Genomic DNA, 21,270 nt, shown 5'->3' with positions numbered 1-21,270 from the left:
TGGATGTACATTGCCATAGTATGTTAGTCTTTTGCTTGAGAAGAAAGAGATGAGATAAAAGCTGGAGTAAAGCAAAACAACGTGCATTAATATTGTATGAACTTGACGTCAAACCTACACACACACAATGGACTGCAGCTAAAAAGGGCAAAGAACCGGTGCAACTGCTAACGTCAAGAAAACAAATGTTATATAAATAAAATATGGATGAAAGTAAAACTGCTTGGTTGCTTAGCTGGTTATTTGTTCTTCAGATGACGGGTTTCACACGGCCAGGAAACCTGGAGAGCCTCCTCTGTGACGGAACGAACCTGGATGAGTATATCCAATTCAACAGCCCGGCTGACAAGGAGGCCTTTCAAAATGTCAGCTGTTCCCTCACTCCACAGCAGCTGAGCAACACCCGGGAAGTCTTACTCCAGAATCTGGACGTGACGAAAGTGGTCGCTCAGGTAGCTTTCTTTTCCATTAGCCTTGTGTTCCTTCAATTTCCTTTGTATCCTTTCTTTTTTTGCCCGAAATGCGTGCTTTGTGACCTCCTCACTGATCAAAACCAATTGTGAATGTAGGTTGCCTTAGAAAAGCAAACAAAAGCGTACTCGACGTGCGTGGTGTGCACATTGTGGTTCAAAAACGGGTTTTCGATCCATGAATTGTCAACAAAATTGCCTTTTTGCATACTGCAGTGCTGTACTTTCCCATGCCAAGCCATCCGTATAACAGACAATAATTGAAACCATGTATATTAGAAAGAATTCTGTCTCAATGAAGGACTTCAGTAATGATTTACTCTACATTCAAAAAGGCATCCACATTTACAATCTTACCCAGATTGTACTATAAGTAAATTAAATATACAAAATGACAAGGATTCCAGGTAAATAGTGCTGTACATTTATTGTCAAGTATTATTTCTAAACCAGAATAGTATCCATTGGGCACCAGCCTACTCAATTCAAGTTGTTGGTGAACAATGGTTATTGCAGTTATGCAATAACCATTGTACCCGTCTGTACAGTATGTGTCCCTTTTATGCCCATATATGGAGATGTCTGCATCTGTCTGTCTGTGTCCCTTTTATGCTTACATATGGAGTTCCGTATCAGGCATGCGGTTGGCATTCGGTCGGATCGACGGTTCCGGACAACCGAATCTCTATATATGTCTAGATTGGCATATTGGTCGAATCAGTGGTTCTAGACAATCGCCTATCCGACCGACTCAACGGCAGGCACCGTACTCCCATGACTCCTCAGCAACGCATGTGCTGAGTAAGATATTGAAGTCTATACAGTATGTGTTGAAAGGATAGGCATACAGTACCCGTACCTATTACTTTTCAGTATAATATGCTGTATTTCAGTTTAATATTTCTGGCGATTGATACAAAGCATTTTGTAATAAATAAATTGTATAGCCATTCACTGTTAACCTTGAGATGTCTGCTCTGGAATGGAAATGGAAATATTTTACTTCAGCACTACTCTGGGTCTCCAGTGACTGATGAGCTTGCGGTCAGGTGGAAATTATTTGTTTATTAATATTGATGTTTTTCCTAGTTGGACAGAAACACAGCATTGCCTTCATGATGATGAAAGCCTGTGCTTTTCCCGCTGAGTTTATCTTTGAGAGAAAATGTATGGGACAGCAAACCCAATGAATAAGAGATAAGGTAGGAAGTTTGTAGGAGAGAGAAAGAGCGAGCATTTGAACGAGTTAAGCCCCCAAGGCATTTTTTAGTCATTGACAAAGAAAGCACAAGACGAGATATGGCGAAAAACCTCTTCGGTGCCTGAAGCAAAAAGCGGGAGAAGAACATCAGGCTCTCACGCTTAAAGCTTGAAGTTCATGAATAAAGGTGATAAGAACAATGTAAAGGGAAAAAAAAGGTTCAACTTATCACTGAGGAGAGTGACTGAAAGAGGATGATTTTAGGGGTGCAACAGTTATTCATGTATATGGTATAAATATGTACATTATGAATTATACAACTGTACAAAAATAGCAGAGCTACAAGCTGACAGCACATAGCGATGCAATGGGTTGTGAGCTTGTAGATCTGCTATTATTACTGTTGGTATTTTTGGACGACACCATTGCACTCCCATAGAGATAGCGTGAGAAGTTCAGTCATCCGCGAGAGACTCTGGAGTAGAACCGTTGCTCCTTCACTTGGAAAGGAGCCAGCTTTGGTGGTTCGGGGCATCTAGTACCGACGGATGCCTCCTGAGCGTCTCCCTATAGGGAGGTCCTCGCTGCACGTCCCACTGGGAGGAGACCAAGGACCAGTTGGGGGGATTATATCTCCACACTGGCCTTGGAACGCCTCGGGATCCCCCAGGAGGAAGGGGCTAGTTTCCACCGCGACCCCATTCCGGATAAGCGGTTGAAGATGGATGGATGTATGTATGGATGGACCATTGCACGACAAAGTATAAAATAGGGTTTAAGTGGTTACTCAGACTAATCGATTTAGTCAATTATAAAAAACAATTTTTCCTGATGTCGATTCATTGATAACATACGGGTAATATATATATATATATATATTACCTGTGTGTGTGTGTGTGTGTGTGTGTGTGTATATATATATATATATATATATATATATATATATATATATATATAAATAATATAAGGGTAATCGCATGTATTATTATACAATTTGCTGTGCCATTTCATTGGCTCATTAAATACTTGCAAACTATGCAAATTCGGTATTAGGCCAAGAATAGGTTTTCTTTTCAGAGGATTTAGTTGAAATGCAAATGCATCAGTTATCTTTCAGGTACTACTCTACCAGAAGACATCTGTAATCCTTGTGCTGCTCACAATTCAATTATTATGCAATTTCCATTCAATCATTTTCCAATCAGCTTGCCTGATTTCTAGGAAAAAAAACAAACACGTGTGAGGCCTGAGACACTCAATAATACAACAAATAAGTACCCTGGAATACGTTTGAGTTGAACAAATGAGGTGTGCGAGATTGTCTTGTGTCGTGGGGTCCTCTTATCCCCATTGTAATGTGTTACAGGCTAGCACTGGCATTTTTCTGCCCATCAACTAAATAGCAGTGATTTCAAGCTGCTGATTGCCAAATTGTCCTATTTCAATCAGCCTCATTCCGATGTCCAGCATGCACATTGCTGTCAAGTGTAACATTTTACCAAAACTAATGTACTCAGGACTCATGTGCCCCTGGATAGCCACTGGCCAATCTACTTGACTTCATAAATGCTCCGTAGTTTTTTTTCCTTTTTTTTGTCTAGACTTTGACTAAACACAAGCTTTTTGTCCTGTCCTTTTGTGCTTGCTGTTTATCTCCACCTTTGTTCTGGATGAATTTCTGAGTTCAGTGTTTTGAAGGTCAAGACAGACCTGTATAGCAGACGTACAATTGACACATGGAAATGATGATTGTGGTTGAAAGGGCATGCAATTGTTACCTATACCCATTGACTTGAATCTTGCATGCACATGAATGCCTCCTTTTGTTTGCTTCAGAATATCACTTTGAGGCGCTGAATAAACCGTTTATTTTCAGCTCCATGGTGTGAGAGAAAAACTGAATGATTATACCCAAACAGCAGCATTCGTTTTAGCATCTTGATTTTGTTTTAATCTTGACTGTGGAATCCGTCTCTGTAAAACTAACTTTTGCATACTCCGCTTCAGCTGCCGTCGGCTTTGGACCTGACCTCAGCGGACACAGTTCAACTACTGCAGAAAACCACCACAAATGCGGTGCCAGTGATTGCAGAGGTTAGTGGCACTAGCCGTGTGATTTATGACCACAACACAATCTTCTCTATATCAGCAGTTCACCTCTGTCACATGCTATAATGTACTGTAGTAATACTGTTAGTTAAAAGATAAAAAAAAGAAAAATACTAAAGTAGCATAATTGCTAAAAGGTTCATGCCAAGCACAGGTACTATATGATTCTATTTTAAGGGAACAATAAATGTGAACTCTTGTCGTCTGATATGGCTGTTTTTCTTTCAAAGTTTAGAAAGTAGAAGAGTGACTCTGCTCCAGTGTTCATGAAACAAGTCACTTTATTATGATAAAAAGCACATTTTATTTTGTATAATGATGTAGCCCCGATTTTTCTATGACCACTGAGTGAGTGGTGTCACACCTCTTACTCTCTTCTTAGCCTAGCTTGAACACGATTATTCTCCTCTGTTTTTCATTTCAAACAAATTGCATTGTTTACATGCGTGTTTGCACATGACCAGATGGCCAAGTTGCAGAACTCCATGCTGTTCGAGGCCACCAGTTCGTTGGATTTCCGACAGGACATGGTTGGTAGCATCAATATGCTGCTGTGTGGGAAGGAGTCCGACCTTAACTCCACCAACATGACCCTGAGCTTTCCAGCCTCCAGACAGATGGCCAGTGACTCAATGTCTGACATGAGGACTGCCAATTCCAGTAGGTGCCCTTAATAGCCTTTTCTTTATACATGCCTGTTCAAACGGTCACTTCCAGTCACTTTTTTTCAGTGGTGGAAAAAGTACTCAAATGTTTCACTTAAGTAAAAGTATCAATGTTGCAATGCAGAAATACTCTGTTACAAGTAAAAGTCTGGTATTCAAAATTTACTTGAGTAAAAGTATTGGCATGAACCAAAAGTAAAAGTACTTGTTATGCAGAATGAAGTTATCGCTAGGTCTAAAATGTATGAAAATGTTTAGAAAATGGCAGATCTACAGGCTCACAACGCGTCGCAATGCGATGCGTTGTGAGCTTGTAGATCGGCTATTTTCAAATAGCCAAAGTTTAAATGGGGCTGAAGTGGTAAACGTATGTTTTCGTAATGATAATCAAATTCTACAAAGTAACTAGTAACTAAAGTTTTCAAATAATTGTAGTGGAGTAAAAGTACAACATTTGCCTCTGAGATTGAGTTGAAGTAAAAGTATTGAAATTTGGAAATATTCCAGAAAAGTAAAAGTACAGTACTTAAGTAAATATACTTAGTTACTTTACACCACTGCTTTTTATTTTATTTTATTGCTGCGGGTTCCACTTGTTAGCGGCTGAACTAGAGGTACCCAATGTGTATATAAATATATATATATACATATTAGAGGCTGAAAAGTAATTTGCTGAGGCAGTTTCATGGTTTACAACGACTTCTTTGGCTTTAGTGCCTCCTGAGCAGATTTATTACATTTCAGCAAGTCCAACTTTGACGTCAACATGTTCAAATCCTGTGTATTGCTTTCTATTCAATAACAGTTGTGCTGGTCAGGTGAAGTTACATTTATCTGGAATGTACGGCGTGTCTGTATAATAGCCAAATTATGTCTAATGTATTACTGTTAGCACCGTTGGTGTAAGCACACTCAAAGGAATAGTGAAATGGTAATAAAGAATTGCCAGCACAGTGTTTGGAAGAGGATCAATATTCTGACCTTTCCCAATTAATGCTTCATGGAAGAATAGATAGGATTAGAACGGTTCTGTTCTTCTGTGGAAGACAGTGAACAGTAAGTTAGCCAAAGCCCTTTTTTGAATTGGCCAAACCTAAAAGAAAACATGAATAGGAGGTGTTTCTGATTGATTCCATACCTCAGCATGGTAGAAAACAAAATAAAAAACACCACCGTATTTATGAAGCTTTTGATGAAAACATGGTGAAAAGGATGCCAGCGATGTTTCCTTTGGACTTTGCTGAATGCAACACTGATGCTTGTTCAGTTTGGGAAAATGCTAATTCCCTTATTTTTTCGGTGTTTGGACAGAAAGTTTTTCAGGCTTTCGAGTGCCAGCTGTGTACACAGAAATAGGTTGGTTGTTGAGGAAAACACAATTGAAGCAAAATAGAACATACTAGCTGTGTGGCTACCGTAGCATTGGCTTGATTTTGTACGGCTACAATTTCCAAAGGGAAAGAAGTAACCAGGCCTTGTTTGAGTGCAACAAAGGTGCACAGTGAGCAGTCTGCAGTTTTGTCAGATGTGTTTATAATGTATAGCTTAAGAATACAGCTGCCTTCCAGTCGTCACCTTTCCAAATAGTTTCAACATCTATTAATCTGTCAATACAATTTCAGGTGTCCCTTTAGATTTTAAAACTTTAGATTAGCTGGTCACAGAGACACAGATGGACGGTATGGGTGAAAACATAATCTCTGCTTCCCAGCCGTTCCGGACTGGCAGAGATAAAAAAAAAACTGCAGATGATTGCAGATTTCATATCCAGGAATTCACATTATACACACTATATAACTGGATATCCCTCTAACAAAATTACCCACAATTCTGCGCATTAAGCCCAGCCTTAAAGTTGGGTTTCTTTTGACCCAGTCTTGTTTTCTGTGACATCACTTATAGCACAGCATTTGCTAATTATCTCAAAGCTGGCGGTTTTATTCAAAAGGCCCAGGCAAGATGTTGAGTATAGACCTACAGTCAGGGTTGTCAGATCTGCTTATTATAATTTCCCTGCAAGGTTTTATTTGAAAATAGCCGATCTACATGCTCACAACGCGTCGCATCGCGACGCGTTGTGAGCTTGTAGATCTGCTATTTTCAAATAGCTGATGTATATGTTAAAGTGCACATGTGGCCCATAGTCGCTTCTTTTGGGCTGGTTTTCCTAGACCTGGTTGCTTGTTTCTCTCACAAAATCTGGCAACACTGCCTACAGTATGTGTGGTTCTTTGAGTGATCCATACTACTTGTAGCTGCAGTAAAATAACTTGCCTATGAGGGTTAGATGACGTTTAATATCCCTGTCACTGATTTGTCACTTAATGTGGAAATGCTCATTTTGTAGTAACTGAATGCATTTTGATTTATTTGACCTAACAAAAAGTCATAGCAACAGGTCATACGCTGCGACAAATACATGTATATTTCTTCAATAATGTTGAGGTTAACGCAATAAAGTTAACATTTTACTTGTTTCCATAGTGGTCCTTTTACAGGAAGACAAAGATGGCAATACAAGTCACACATGACTACGGTAGACATACGAAACACAATTACAACACCTGCATACATTAACTACTTACATACCTACACTCATTTCCGCCATTATAAATTATTTTTACACATATACCCAACGGCCGCCTCATCAGGCACCCAACAAAGCTGTCACTCCGATCTTAGTGTGGCCACTTCACTCAACAAAGTGTCCTCTGTGCACCGTGCATACACACACATTATCACACATACTTACGTATACAGTACATACTTAAACTCTCTTATGTTTCTAAGTCTCACTTTGATGTATTGCGAGGTCTTGTCTGTTTCGTGTCTGAAAATGACTTCAATCATGTTCATTCGAAGTAAAACATATTTGAGTTGGTTCAATGTGCAATGAAGCATGTGCAATCCAATGCGTTGGGATGGTTTGATTGAAGTGTGTGTTTGTGAATGCGTGCGTGTGTGTGTGTGTATTTCTGAGCATGTGGTTGACGGTGTGTGTGTTTGTGAGTGCTGGTGTGCATGCTTTGACATGGGTCTGCATGATTATGCATTCATTCTTATCCATCTGCCTGAAATAGGTGTGTGTAGGAGTGTGTGTGTGCGTGCGCGTGTCCACAGCCCTGCCTCACTGTCGTGTTGTGTTGAGCCTCTCTCCAGGGGACAACTCAAATTGATTAAATTCGCCAGGTAAGATGAGGGGCTGACTTGAGGCTCGGAGCAATTACTTGACTGTGGCAGTGCCTGGTGTGAAATATAGATTCTCCACTACTCTGATCCGACTATTGAGTTATAAAATATACATCTGTTGTCAAAATAAGAACCACAACGCATCACAATGCAATGCATTTGTCTCAGCCATCCACCTTAATATGTCATCGCTGTCTTGCAGAAGATTCACATCTCTAATTTTCTATTTTGTGTCCAATCCTTTCACTGTTGATGTCGTCTTGCATGTGTGCTACACAAATATTGTAGTGCTAAAACCAGTCAATCCATAAAGAATCCAGGACAGCTAGTATCAGGGGTGGAGTGAAACAATTCAGGCCATGAATTTGGCCCAAACCTAGGTAACTCTGATCACTCAAACCATCAGTCCATTAATTCAATTCAAATATTTTAATCTGGGAAGAAAGTTATTCAAAGTAGATGTATGAGTAGATGTATAACACACGGTAACGCAATATAGGCCAAATATAAAGATAAGAAACACTTTAACACTAATGCTACTAATAATTTAACACCTTTAACGCTACTAATACTTTAACACTATCAACACCCTTAACAGTAGTTATACTCTACCAACATTCTAACTACTGCATACTGGCTGCCAATGTAGCGAGCCCACACTGTTTCTTCAGGAACATTATTTTCTAGTTGAAATATATCTCCCTCAGTGTCATGATCTCTATGTTGCACTTATTGCTGTGACATCATTTCTCCACAAAAACATAAGATGTGTAAAACTGCCATTGGTCACTCTGTTATTAGCTACTTAGCCATGATGGTTATGTTGCGTGTGTGTGTGTGTGTGTGTGTGTGTGTGTGTGTGTGTGTGTGTGTGTGTGTGTGTGTGTGTGTGTGTGTGTGTGTGTGTGTGTGTGTGTGCGTGTGCGTGCGCGCGCGCGTGTGTGTGCATGCTTGCATTTGTGCGTGTGTGTGCATGCGCTAATGTTTTTGACTTGACCTGACCATACTGTGGTGGAACATGTCGCTTTTTATGGCATTCATTTTCTTCTTTCTCTCTTCTTCAGAAGAGAGAAAGCAGGTACTGTAGAAGCAGGTAACTGTAGTGTAGACAGTTGCTATGTAATCTCTCAAGAACAGATTCTGCTCTGCGTTGGAATCTGTCGTGAAGGTTCGTCATAACGTGTACACACTGGCCTACAAGTGGGCGTGCCTTCAGATCAGGAAGCAGGCCGCGCTTTACCCAATCAAATGTAGTGGGATTCACGTGTCCGTCGATCCTTCCCCCCTCGATACGAACCGAAACTAATTTAACAATAGCGTCCGCGGAGCAGACAAAACCACGGAAAGATATTCACATTTTAACTTGCTCTTTCATCATAGAAACAAGTGGGCCTATAACCAAAACGATCCATGTTCGCTGGGAGAAGTGGTGTTAGTGTTCCGTGTAGAAATATTGTTAGTGGGAATGAAAACATAGTCGCACCACCGGAAGTGATGCGCTGAAGGCAGACCAAAACCCCGGTTCCTTGCGCACAGGTGCTACGTCGTCATTGTCCCAGAGCCAACTGAGATAGTGTCAAACAGCAGAGGTCGCTGTTTTTCCTTTTCAGTTGGCTCTGGGTTCCCAGATTGGTTGCTATATGGATCACCAAGAGACGTGATGATGTCACGTGCGCACGCACCCTCACGCTGGGGACACTGGGGTGACAGTGAGACTCACCCCTGATGCTTGCTTTTCTGAGAGGTCCGTCAACTCATTCCTGCTTGCTATATTATCACCGATCAATTTGACGGCCAGGGTTACCAGATCTGCTTATCATAATTTCCCCCGCAAGATTGTATTTGAAAATAGCCGATCTACAAGCTCACAACGCGACGCGTTGTGAGCTTGTAGATCTGCTATTTTCAAATAGCTGATGTATATGTTAAAGTGCTCATGTGGCCCATAGTCGCATCTTTTGGGATGGTTTTCCTAGACCATGGTTGCTTGTTTCTCTCACAGAATCTGGCAACGCTGTTGACGGCAGGCCAAAACAACCCTCGGGCCACCGAGAAATGTTCCGGTGCTCCAGAACAGGGTGTCTGTGTTAAGACTTTATGGAGGTGCTGCACCGTGTGCACCAGTTTTCCTGGAAGAACAGCTGGTCAGACTAAGGAGCAACCATTAGCTCTCAGCACACGGACCCTCCCAGGAGCACCCGCAAACGATGGCCGATGGGGCAAAGATGCGTCTAAACATTTAATTGCGCTGAAAAAGGCCAGTAACGTCTCTCTGATGGGAGGCATATACTGATTGGTGCACTGCTAAGTTAACTCATTAACCGCCAGAGTAAGACATCGTCTATAGTTACCCTCGCCAGTGATTCCGAGCGAGCAACGGAAAGCAGAGAAAAAGACATTTCTCCAAATCTATTAGAATGGGAATGAACGTGGCTGTTTTTTTTTGCGATCATGTGATTTCCTGCTTCCCTGGTAATCATATGGTGACTCATAGGTTAGCGAAGAGCGCCAACATGAGAGCACAACATGCGTGAGACGTCATTGGCGGTGTGGGCGTTGGATTGACATACAGTATGTCAAAACACGTCATTGGCAGTCAATGTGTTTGGAGAACCAGGTGTTTTTTAAGTCATGCCAGGGAGGGAAACAGGAAATGGACAGCCGGTCGGGATGGTCAATATAGGAAGTTACCTTAGTTATGCCCACATTAATCTGAGTTCCCAGAAGTTCGCCAGCTCTCGCATACAAACGGGAGGGGCGAGGAACTTCTGGGCCAAAACCCTTGTATTTGTGGGCGGGATGTAACTTACGCTCAGAATCTGAGCGGACACGCCTCTTACCGGTCTGAGAGCTGTGCAACTCGTCTAAAAAGTCAGACGAGAGGCAAACAGCAGTACACAACAATGGCGGCCGCAATTTCTCAAGGGGAAATTGCTTCCCGTCGCTCCTATTTACATGCAACGCCCACTGCATGTGGATCCCGCCCCCTTTTCTTCATTGGCTGTTGATTTGAATCAGTGGCCGCGGCCCTGCTGTCCAGGCTTTGAGACGAAACCTCCCAGACTATGCCCACATATTCACACAATAATGGTTGGTATCATCTGTGGAAATTTGGCCAAATCAACATACAAATAATGAAAGGAGGAGGCCTTTTGGTTTCCGTTTTATCACTCTACCTACTGTACTGCGTGCACTCAAGCTCGATCATCTGTAACTTTGTGTGCGCGTGAGTGACACATTGTTTTTCAGGAGGTTTCAGCAGACCTGACATCTCTCATTCTCTCTCTACTCTCTCTGGAAAATTGTCTAGGGTAGATGGGCCTTTCAAGCATGGATGAAGATGGAACAGGAACTCAAAATGAGTGCCATTAATTGTTTATGTCTTTTCAGTGTGATAAACATTATGTTGGTGTTGACTTCATGCTGTAGCGTCCTGCCTTTTATAGTTAAATGTTTTGTCATGTGTCATATATTTTTGCATGCATCCCATTTAAATACATATTTTAAACACGTTTTTCTCACTTCATGTTATATAAAATAGAGACTCTAAGTACTAGCAATAGTACTAAGTACTGATAGTAAAGATTATTGTTGGTCTGATGAACAGCCATTAACCCTTTAAGACCGGGAAAGCATACTTTGTGTCATTTTAAGATTTCTTTGGCTACTCAAAACAATTGCAGATCTACAAGCTCATAGCGCGGCACCGAGTGCCGCGCTATGAGCTTGTAGATCTGCATTTTTTTTTTAAATCGTGAAAATTTATGCAAATCTTGAATGAATATATATATATTTTAACCGAACATGTGTAACTCAAATCTTTGCTTCTGGGGGAATCTACAAATGTCTTCTAAATCCTAACAGTTTAAAAAATATATATATATTTGGCCGTGGACCCCCATCTCAAAATATTTTGTTCCAGGGACCCCCAGAAGTTGTAACAGAGTTAAAAATGTTCACTTTAAAAAAATATATATTCAAAGATTTGCGCACATTTTCAAGATTTTTTGAAAATAGAAGATCTACAAGTTCATAGCGTGGCACTCGGTGCGGCGCTATGAACTTGTAGATCTGCTATTTTTAAAATGACACAAGGATGCGTTCCCGGTCTTAATGGGTTAAGGCCAGCAGTGTGCCACAAAACTGAGAAGGCAGATCAGAGGCGTTCGGCTAACAGAAGATGAATGATGCTTGGGAACAGACATGTTGTGACATGCTGGGATATGTCATGGACCATGCGCTATAGCAGACTGTTAGCCAAATTGGCCACAAGATGACCAATTACTGTCTGGAGACCCAACATAATGGTCAGCTAGACCAACACAGAAACACAGCACACAAATTGGAAATTGTTCAGGTTCGGATTCTTGCACTCCTCAACCAGTAGTATAGTGTTCAACCCTCCCATTCTGGTAAAGCACTGGCCGTGGTAGATACTTTGAATTATGAATGATCATAGTAGCCTGTAGGTTATTGATGCGTTTTTCCCCATCATACAGTACTCCATATTTTATTTTATTTTGCTACTTAACAGTACATTCACTGGAAAGTGAATAATTGTGTATTGTGAAGTGAGATAATTGCATTCATTTTACCCATAATATTGAGCTACTCCTGTAAACAGTACGTGTCTTTTTTAGGTTTTATTTTTCTTGGAGGTGGATTATACCTACAGTATGTGAACACATGGTTAACACCTTCTCTTGTTGCACAAACCGGCCTATTGAACTGCACCTTAAGAACACTGCACCTGCTGCTACTTTCTTTAATGTCGCCTCAGGGTGGCGTGTTATGAATACACCTGCATATGTTTATGCATTCAGTATGTATTTCATGAACTAAACTTTGACAATAAAGCTCAGGAGGTAAAGTGGCCTTTTTTACAAGATGATTCTGATTCATCTCGCTATTTTGCATTAACATTACACGTCTGGTGTGTGGCCGACGGCGTGCCTCGTGATTAGCAGTTGTCATTTAACATGTATATAACATTTCACTGTAGCTAAATCAGTCATTGCCTGTATTGATGCGTTTGTGCTGTAGTATTGATTTTGTCATTAGTTTAACTCACGAAGACAAATGTGTCAAATGTAACATATAGGGTTATTTAACATCAGCGTCAATACAAAAGTCCATTAACTTATTTTCATACACATGCGACAAACATGATATAGTAGGTGTCTTTTGATATTGTTATCTAACAAACTGACTGACTGACTGTGATGGCACAGTATAGTAGCGATAAGTGGTTTAGACGTCTGTTTTGAGGCCGACACTACTGTACGTTCCCTTAATGTACAATTAAATCCCTGCCTGTGGCTTTCTCCTGTGTCAAATGTACAATGAATACATGGGGACCAGTCTGCCCACTTTCATTGAAAATAGCATGTCTTGTTGAACACCTCTTCTCTCCTCTTCTGTCCTCTCTCATCTCCTCTCCTCTCTACAGGTGTATTCTGTCAGACACTGATTGAAACCCTGGAGAGCACACCTGGTCTGCGTTACATTTGGAGCACTTTCAGGCCTTTACTGCAAGGGAAGGTCCTCTACACGCCGGACACCCCTGCTGCTCGTCTCATTGTCAAAGAGGTACACACACACACACAGACAGACAGACACACACACACACACACACCACACACACACACACACACACACACACACACACACACACACACACACACACACACACACACACACACACACACACACACACACACACCTATTTCAGGCAGATGTATAAGAATGAATGCACAATCATGCAGACCCATGTCAAAGAGTGCACACCACTCACAAACACACGCCATCAACTACATGCTCAGAAACACACACACACACACACACACACACACACTCTCTCTCTCTCTCTCTCACTCACTCACTCACTCACTCACTCACTCACTCACTCACTCACTCACTCACTCACTCACTCACACACACACACACACACACACACACACCCCTGAGTCCGAAAAACCATTACACAACACTTGGCTCACAGAAGTAAAATGTTGACATCCTTTTTGCTAAAACTGACAAACCTTCTATTGATCTCCATTATTCAGATCTCCATGTAAACATCTTGTCTCTTTTAAATATCAGCAACGGTACCTGGGTGCATTTCTCCTTTCCGACATGTCGCCTTTCCGACGTTGACGAACCCTATACCTAACCCTAACCTTAACCGCACGCGGAAGCCACTAGTCGGAGTGGTGAGATGTCGGAATGGAAGGAGCACCCCACGGTACCTACCTAACTGACTGTCCTTTTGAGCTGCATCTTATAACTGTGGGGGAGGAATCCACACATACAGTACATAATCTCCATACCGAGTATAAACTCTTAAGACCACCCGCAGAAGACACACACGAGTCAAAAAGTCAGCGAGCAACCTCATTCAGGGGAGGAGGAGAAAGTCATGCATTTCTCATGACATTTCTCCCAAGATATCAACATCGTTTTTGATAAGTGCATAAACAAAACAAACAACAGTCAGGCATCAGGGATTTTGTGTGGGGAACATTGAGTGGGGATAATGAGTGAGTGCGAAATCTGCCGACTTCACAGCAAGTTTCTCGGGTCTCGGCGCGTGTAGGGGGCCCTCTTCACACAGGGCATATTCAGATTGTTTACAAGTCGCTGTTGAGGTTCAAATAACCCCATTTACATTTGTCACTGTGGGGGGTGACGGGTGTGGGTGTGATGACTTTCTCTGGGGAATAGGTCATGTACACAGTGGCGCACTTTCAAGTTCGCTTAGGCTCGAAAGGAAATGAGATGGCCCAGTGGCTATGTTTTCAATAGATGAAAAGTGAGATGAATTGCGCTGCAGCTAATCACTGTATGATTTCGGTTTCTCGTTTCAGGCAAACAGCACCTTCAACGCCTTAGCTATGCTGAGAGAGCTTGCTGACTCTTGGGATGAGCTTGGGCCGCGAGTTTGGGACTTCTTTGAAAATGGTCGCCAAGTCAATGCGCTACGGGTAAGGTTAAATTTAAACTTCAGAACCACCTTGATGAGTACCAAAATAAGTTTGGCCATATATATTTTTTTTATTTTTTGTATGTCTGTGTGTTTGTAGGCTAAATCAAGTACCAGCTTTTCACAAGATAATTTATTGTCCTCCGAGATGAAATGATTTCACAGAGTTGGTTTTCAAAAGCAAAACAAAACATGAAAACACACATTTAAAACTGTTAACTGTACACAAGTCATCGTACAACAATTCGCATCACATTACACTTTAACTGCCAAAATAAATGTTGCAACAGATTGCATCGGCTATCAAGAGAGGTTTTTTTTTTTTTTTTGTTAGATTTTTTTCTGGTATAAGAATCTGCTGCTTTTATAGTTTTTCATAATATAATTATTTTACATTATGATGACCATCTTTAGAATGGTTCATGTATTCAACTAGTCTCCAAATCTCCTTTTATACATTTTAAAAGCAGCACATATTCTCATTTTACTGTAGCTTGGGATATCATGTGCAGTTAGAGTGTGCAGGTAAGAATATACACATCTCCTGCACTGTATATCAACGGACTGCACCTTCTGTGGGATGTGGACACAGAGGAGGGAAAGTAATTATGGATAAGTGCAGGATAATTTTCATCCTGGCAGAAGGGATTATCTGGGAAAAGAGAGTACACATACCTTCTCTCTCTCTCTCTCTCTCTCTCCCTCTCTCCCTCTCTCTCTCCTTTTCTCGCTCTTCCTTCCCTCTCCCTGTCTTTCCTTGGCACTGACATTACTCCGGTGTCACTCTAAATGAGCTTATAGGCAGCTGGAGGGGAGCAGACGTTGGGAGCTCCTTACAGCCAGAGTATTCATTACCCTAGCCCTAACCTTTACACAAATGGGCCAGCAATCCTCCTTTGTCTTCATTTTCTCCCAGCCGTGCAAGTTCCCTCTGCACCTCTCTGCAGAAACCGGTGGCTCCTGGAGGTTTGTCATCTGCCGAGGTCCTTCAAGGTCCCAGACACATTTTACCTTGATGGAGCAATTACCATCCCCTCCACCACCACCACCAACCAACACCACCACGACGGTGCAGTTATAGGATTTAGGGTTCTTAGGTGTACTGTAAGGGCTAATTTATACTTTGTCGCATGACCACATTGTTCATGTTTTTCACCAACAAAGTATACAATAGGGATAGAATCAAGAGAATCAAGAGGGATGTACTTACTGGATGTAATGCATAAAAAAATCTAGATAAGAGAGAAATAAAGTTGAAGTACAGGTACTGTAGAACAGCAGGTGTGATAAACCTTATAAAATAGGGATAGAATCAAGAGAATCAAGAGGGATGTACTCGTCACTTTAAAAAGTAATGATACTGGATGTAATGCATGAAAAAATCTAGATAAGAGAGAAATAAAGTTGAAGTACAGGTAGAACAGCAGGTATGATAAACCTTTTAAGACGGTTACGATATATTTAGCAGCAGTGTCAAAATGTGCAAGAGCAGAAGGTATTATAATATATCTTTAGCAGCGGTGTCAAATGTGCAAAGAAGCAGAAGCCAATTGCAAATTTCACTTGTCTAAGTATAATTTTCTGCTCAAGGATTCTTTTCTTTTATACCATGTCCTCATTCTGGGCTCATTTACTATAGGATGGTGTTTGTCCTTCATAATTACTTTTTAGTGTACATTCTGTGAGATGCTCGAGGTAGCAATGTATTCAAACCAGGATAATGTTTCACCTATAGTAATTGCCTGCATTGGCCTATTGTACGATCCAAAGCACTGTATGATGTGCGTTACATTCACCCATTTACACACACATTCACACAAACGTTCTCACGCCGACAGTGCTGGCGACCATGCAAGACACCAACTAGTGTTGATTTTGGCAGCACATTTTTATTTAGTTTTAATCATAGTCTTTTGAATACAATTCCATTTAGTTTTAGTCATGTTTTAGTCATCTGAAATGTTTTAGTTTTTGTCTAGTTTTAGTCGACTAAATATCATAAGATTATAGTTGACTAAATCTACAGTTGATTTAGTCGACTAAAATGTATTTTGGCGGTGCCTTGATGGCGTTGTAATGGCTGATTTTACACTTGGTTGCATGCTGAAAATAGCCGATCTACAAGCTCACTACGCGCCGCGCTGCGACGCGTTGTGAGCTTGTAGATCTGCTATTTTCAGAGCGCAACCAAACATAAAATGACTTGTCTCTTAGTTCCACTGGATCTCTGCTCCACTCCCTGACATTTTAGTCTAGTTTTTATTTGTTGACGAAATCGTCAATATATTTAGTTTTAGTATTAGTCATCATAGCTTAGTTTTTCTTTCGTTTTTCTTTAGTTGTCGTCAGTGAAAAAGGTAGTCGACAAACATTTTTCGTCATAGTTTTAGTCGACGAAATCAACACTGGCACCAACCTCATCGGGAGCAGTTAGGGTTTTTAGAGTCTTGCTCAAGCTGTGAATCAACATGAAGCCAGGAGGAGCCTTTCCGGTTTCCAAACGGCCACTCTACCACCTGAGCCACTGCCGCCCCATTAGCATTGCCACAAACTGAAATGTAATGTTAACTCATTCAATCCGGCCACGCATCTGCGTAATTTTAGATTTCTTTGGCCATTCAAAAATAGCAGAACTACCAGCTCATAGCGTGGCACCAAGTGCCGTGCTATGACCTTGTAAATCTGCTATTTTTTGAAATATCGTGAAAAGAGCAAACGTTTGTAACTCAAATCTTTGCTTCTGGGGGGTCCCTGGAACAACATATTTTACAAATGTTCGCTTTAAAAGTATATTATATTCACAGATTTGAACACATTTTCAAGATTTTTCAAAAATAGCAGATCTACTCAGCTCACTCGATGCCACGCGATGAGCTTGTATGTCTGCTATTTTTGAAGAGCCAAATACATCTGAAATGACAGAGATGCGTTCCCGGATTGAATGGGTTAATGGCAGAATGCTAGAGGGATCTTATGGAGTTTGCGTTGACATGTCCTATGCATCTGTAGGAAACACATTATTTCCAGCACATCAAGTACTCTACACTGGCTGCCCACAGAGCAAATGTTAAGAACAGGTGTTACTGCATCATGGAAACGACCCCGTGTTTGAAAATATTAAAAGGATTGATTTGAGGTTTCATTGGCTCTTTGCCGTGGGGACCAGACCATTTCCCCCCATTTTTAAAAGGCCACTGAATACATCTCACTTTTTTATTTTCCTTTAAGACCGTCTCATGTTGGATCATTTAATTTGACACATGACCAACAAGGTTAAATGGCATATCCACAACTCTGTGGCCGAAATGCCACTGAACATTTGGCAGATACGGTAGACCAGTGGTGGAAAGTAACAATGTACATTTACTCAAGTGCTGTACTTAAGTACAAGTTTGACTTTGAGGTACTTTTATATAAGATCCATCTACAGTACAAGCTCACAACGCGCCGCGATGTGACGCACCATGAGCTTGTAGATCTTTCTTTTAGTAAGCATATTTTGATGCCAATATTTATATAATTTTAGTCACATAAAAAAATAAATATAGGACTTTTATATTATTCAATACAATGGTGACTGGACGGAGATATAGCATTTATGTTAATCATTGCAGTGCTCTTGCAAAACGGGTCACTGCTGTTTCAGATCACCTTGTGAATTTTAAAATACACATACCTTTAATACAATGTGTGATATATCACTGGCGAAAATGGACACCCTGATTTTCCCAAATGTCAAACACGGCAGCATAGAGATTACTTCATTTGACACTGACCTAAGGTTAACTGAAATCTTCTCAGACTTGTTGACACTGAAATGCCAGTGAGCGTGCTGCCGAGCATACATCTTACAGTAGTTTAGTTTGCAGTCGTTTATTTTAGTTCAGTTTGTTTGGATTGCATACAACCCACAAATCCTCATCATACAACATTTTGGAAAGAAAAGAATGAAAAGTCCAGGACTGATTTCCATTGTGGTCCTCCCACAGACAAACACAACATGACAACCCACCTGTGCAGGTCAAAGCTGTAATCAATTAAATCAGTTGACGTAACATTTTGCGTCGGCAATTGTCCGTTTTTTTTTTGTCCAACTAAAATAAGGGTAAACTATATTTCTGTTGCCTATAGGGATAAACCAGGTTGTGAGGTTCCCAGACAGCCTCAATTTCTTCTATAAATATTAAATATAAATGTGAATTATATAACGTGTGCGCTTGAGTTCTTTTCCTCGGCATGCCATGCCACCAGCTAAATAATGACTCGAGTTGAATTTCAGCTTATAACGCCGGTGTCAATTAACGTTATTATTAAATGGTCATCCATTTCATGGCAGCAGAGAAAATACGAAAACAGTTAAAGTTGACGGAAGGGAGTGGTTGTGCTTCGTACGTTAGAGTGCAGATAAACTAATGTTGTCAATTACCTAATTACGTAAGTCCCTGTTGTATGAGGAGCCACAGAGCCATCGTTTTCCCCGACACTCATTCACAAACATGCGTACACACACACACACACACACACACACACACACACACACACACACACACACATAATGCACACAGATTGGAAAGCAAGGTTACTGTATATTTGCATATATATTAGCATATCCTCTTTATTAGCTCTTAGCGTTGTGACAGCAATCACAGCCCGAGGCATGAGCCAAGCTGACTGGATGTACATGCAGGCAGGCACGGCAAACATGTTTGTATCACACAGGAGGAACGGAATGAGGGGAAGGTGGGGAATATGTGTGTGTGCATGCAGACGTGTGTGCATGTGTGCATATGCCACTTTTTTTTTTTACACATGCCTTTTTCTCACACACTCTCTCTCTCCGTGTGTATTTGAGCAGCACACATGCCACACATGTCAGCATGTGTCCCCGGTTATGTAAATGTGTGTGTGTGTGTGTGTGTGTGTGTGTGTGTGTGTGTGTGTGTGTGTGTGTGTGTGTGTGTGTGTGTGTGTGTGGGGTTGTGTGTGTGTGTGCATAAGCTATAGCCGACCACACTATGAGAAATGCCTGGCTGGCTGGCTGTATGTGGATGGTGTGTGTGTAGAGGCTGAAGTACAACAGTGCCATCTAGCTTATTGCTTCTAATTAATTCTGCATAAAAAGTGAACGGCAGAGCCACCACCGAAGGAGATGGTAGCCCCCCCCCAAACATTTAACCCCTTGAACCCCAGCATCCATATTCTCTGGGGGGGGGGGGGACATTCGCTGTAAATAGCAGATCTACAAGCTCAAATGTTGAGCTTTGGTGTAGACGCAAAAAAAAGGGTTGTAACTCAAGTCTTGTTTCACTAAGACTCAAGGGTTTTAAGTGGTTAAACATGCTTAGAGTTAACCACTTAAACCCATTATGGTTGAGTGGAGTCCCTCAGGGCTCTGTACTAGTGTATTTTCTGTTTTCTGTGGTGGCTAAGCTTTCGCTGAAAATAGCCGCTTCACAAGCTCACACACAACGTGTCGCAACGCAAGCTAGTCGATCTGTTATTGTCCTGCGAAAGCTTTCCCCACAAACAAAACAAAAACACCCCCTAATGACAATAAACAACCAAGAATCAAACAAAATCCTCTTACTTTGTGTTTCCAAAATGTCAGGCGTTGCTGGCCAATCCACTGTTTGCTGCGACTCTTGACCAGCGGCTCAACGGCACGGGATGGACGGCGGAGCTTCTGGACAACTTCCTGTACAACGGACCGCCGGAAGACCGCCCGGAGGGCATGCCCGCGTACGACTGGCGCGACGTTTACAACGGCACCACAGAGGTCCTGGAGCTTCTCTCCAAGTTCCTCGGGGTTTGTGATTCTTTTATATTTTATTTTATTATCCTTCCTTTGTCCTTTTTATTCCAGTTTTTAAAAATGTATTATTATTATTATGTCTCAAACAATAAGCCGCTTGTCTTATTATTTTTTTATATCCGATAAATGCAGCTCTGATGAAGGAAATCAAGCTCCTCTAGCCCATTGAGACCTGAAGCCGATTCTACACGTCTCCTAAATCCCAACAGTTTTCTGAAAAACGTATGTTTCTATATCAGTGGTGCTCAATCTTTTTCATGTCAAGGACCCCCGAAATTATATGTATTTGGCCGCGGACCCCCATCAAAATATGTTGTTCCAGGGACCCCCCACAAGCAACGATTTGAGTTAAAAATGTTCGCTTTAAAAATATATATATTCAGAAGATTTGCACACATTTTCACGATTTTTCAAAAATAGCAGATCTACAAGCTCGTAGCGCGGCACTCGGTGCCGCGCTACGAGCTTGTAGATCTGCTATTTTTGAATAGCCCAAAGTGTAAAAAAATGCTTTTTTCGCTCAAATCTAAAAATGACACAGATCCAGGTCTTAATGGGCTAGTTTCCATTTTTTTTCATCCCTCATCCTCCTCGCTCCGTCTCACTCAGCTCCTTTTCCTTTCTTTTTTATTCATAAATGTTTGATGACCTTGTCTTGACAAGCTGTCAAAAACATAGACATAGGGAGACATACAGTACAGTACAGTACAGTACAGTACAGTACTGTAGTAATACAGTGAGTGCTTCGATGGTCATCGTGTAAAAAAAAAAAAAAAAAAGAACATTATGAAAACCCTATTTTCAGCATGTACATTACTCTACATTCTATAATGAAAGGCACA

The 21,270-nt window shown here is 41.3% G+C and overlaps 1 protein-coding gene across 1 annotated transcript in view; it reads left to right on the top strand.

Moving 5' to 3' along the window:
• The window catches only part of LOC311034377 (phospholipid-transporting ATPase ABCA1), a gene marked incomplete at its 5' end in the record, with an annotated part of 244,246 nt that overhangs the window by 6,251 nt on the left and 216,725 nt on the right, over positions 1-21,270 (top strand). The window contains 6 exons of the mRNA XM_084042257.1: positions 255-452; positions 3,679-3,765; positions 4,245-4,440; positions 13,084-13,223; positions 14,501-14,617; positions 20,225-20,422. Coding sequence (XP_083898383.1) covers positions 255-452; positions 3,679-3,765; positions 4,245-4,440; positions 13,084-13,223; positions 14,501-14,617; positions 20,225-20,422 — 936 coding nt within the window. The remainder of the gene's footprint in view (positions 1-254; positions 453-3,678; positions 3,766-4,244; positions 4,441-13,083; positions 13,224-14,500; positions 14,618-20,224; positions 20,423-21,270) is intronic.

The sequence above is a fragment of the Gymnoscopelus microlampas genome (genome assembly GCF_963454915.1).
Source record: "Gymnoscopelus microlampas genome assembly, chromosome: 19".
Classification (NCBI taxonomy): Eukaryota; Metazoa; Chordata; class Actinopteri; order Myctophiformes; family Myctophidae; genus Gymnoscopelus; species Gymnoscopelus microlampas.
This window is presented reverse-complemented; position numbering and strand designations above follow the sequence as displayed.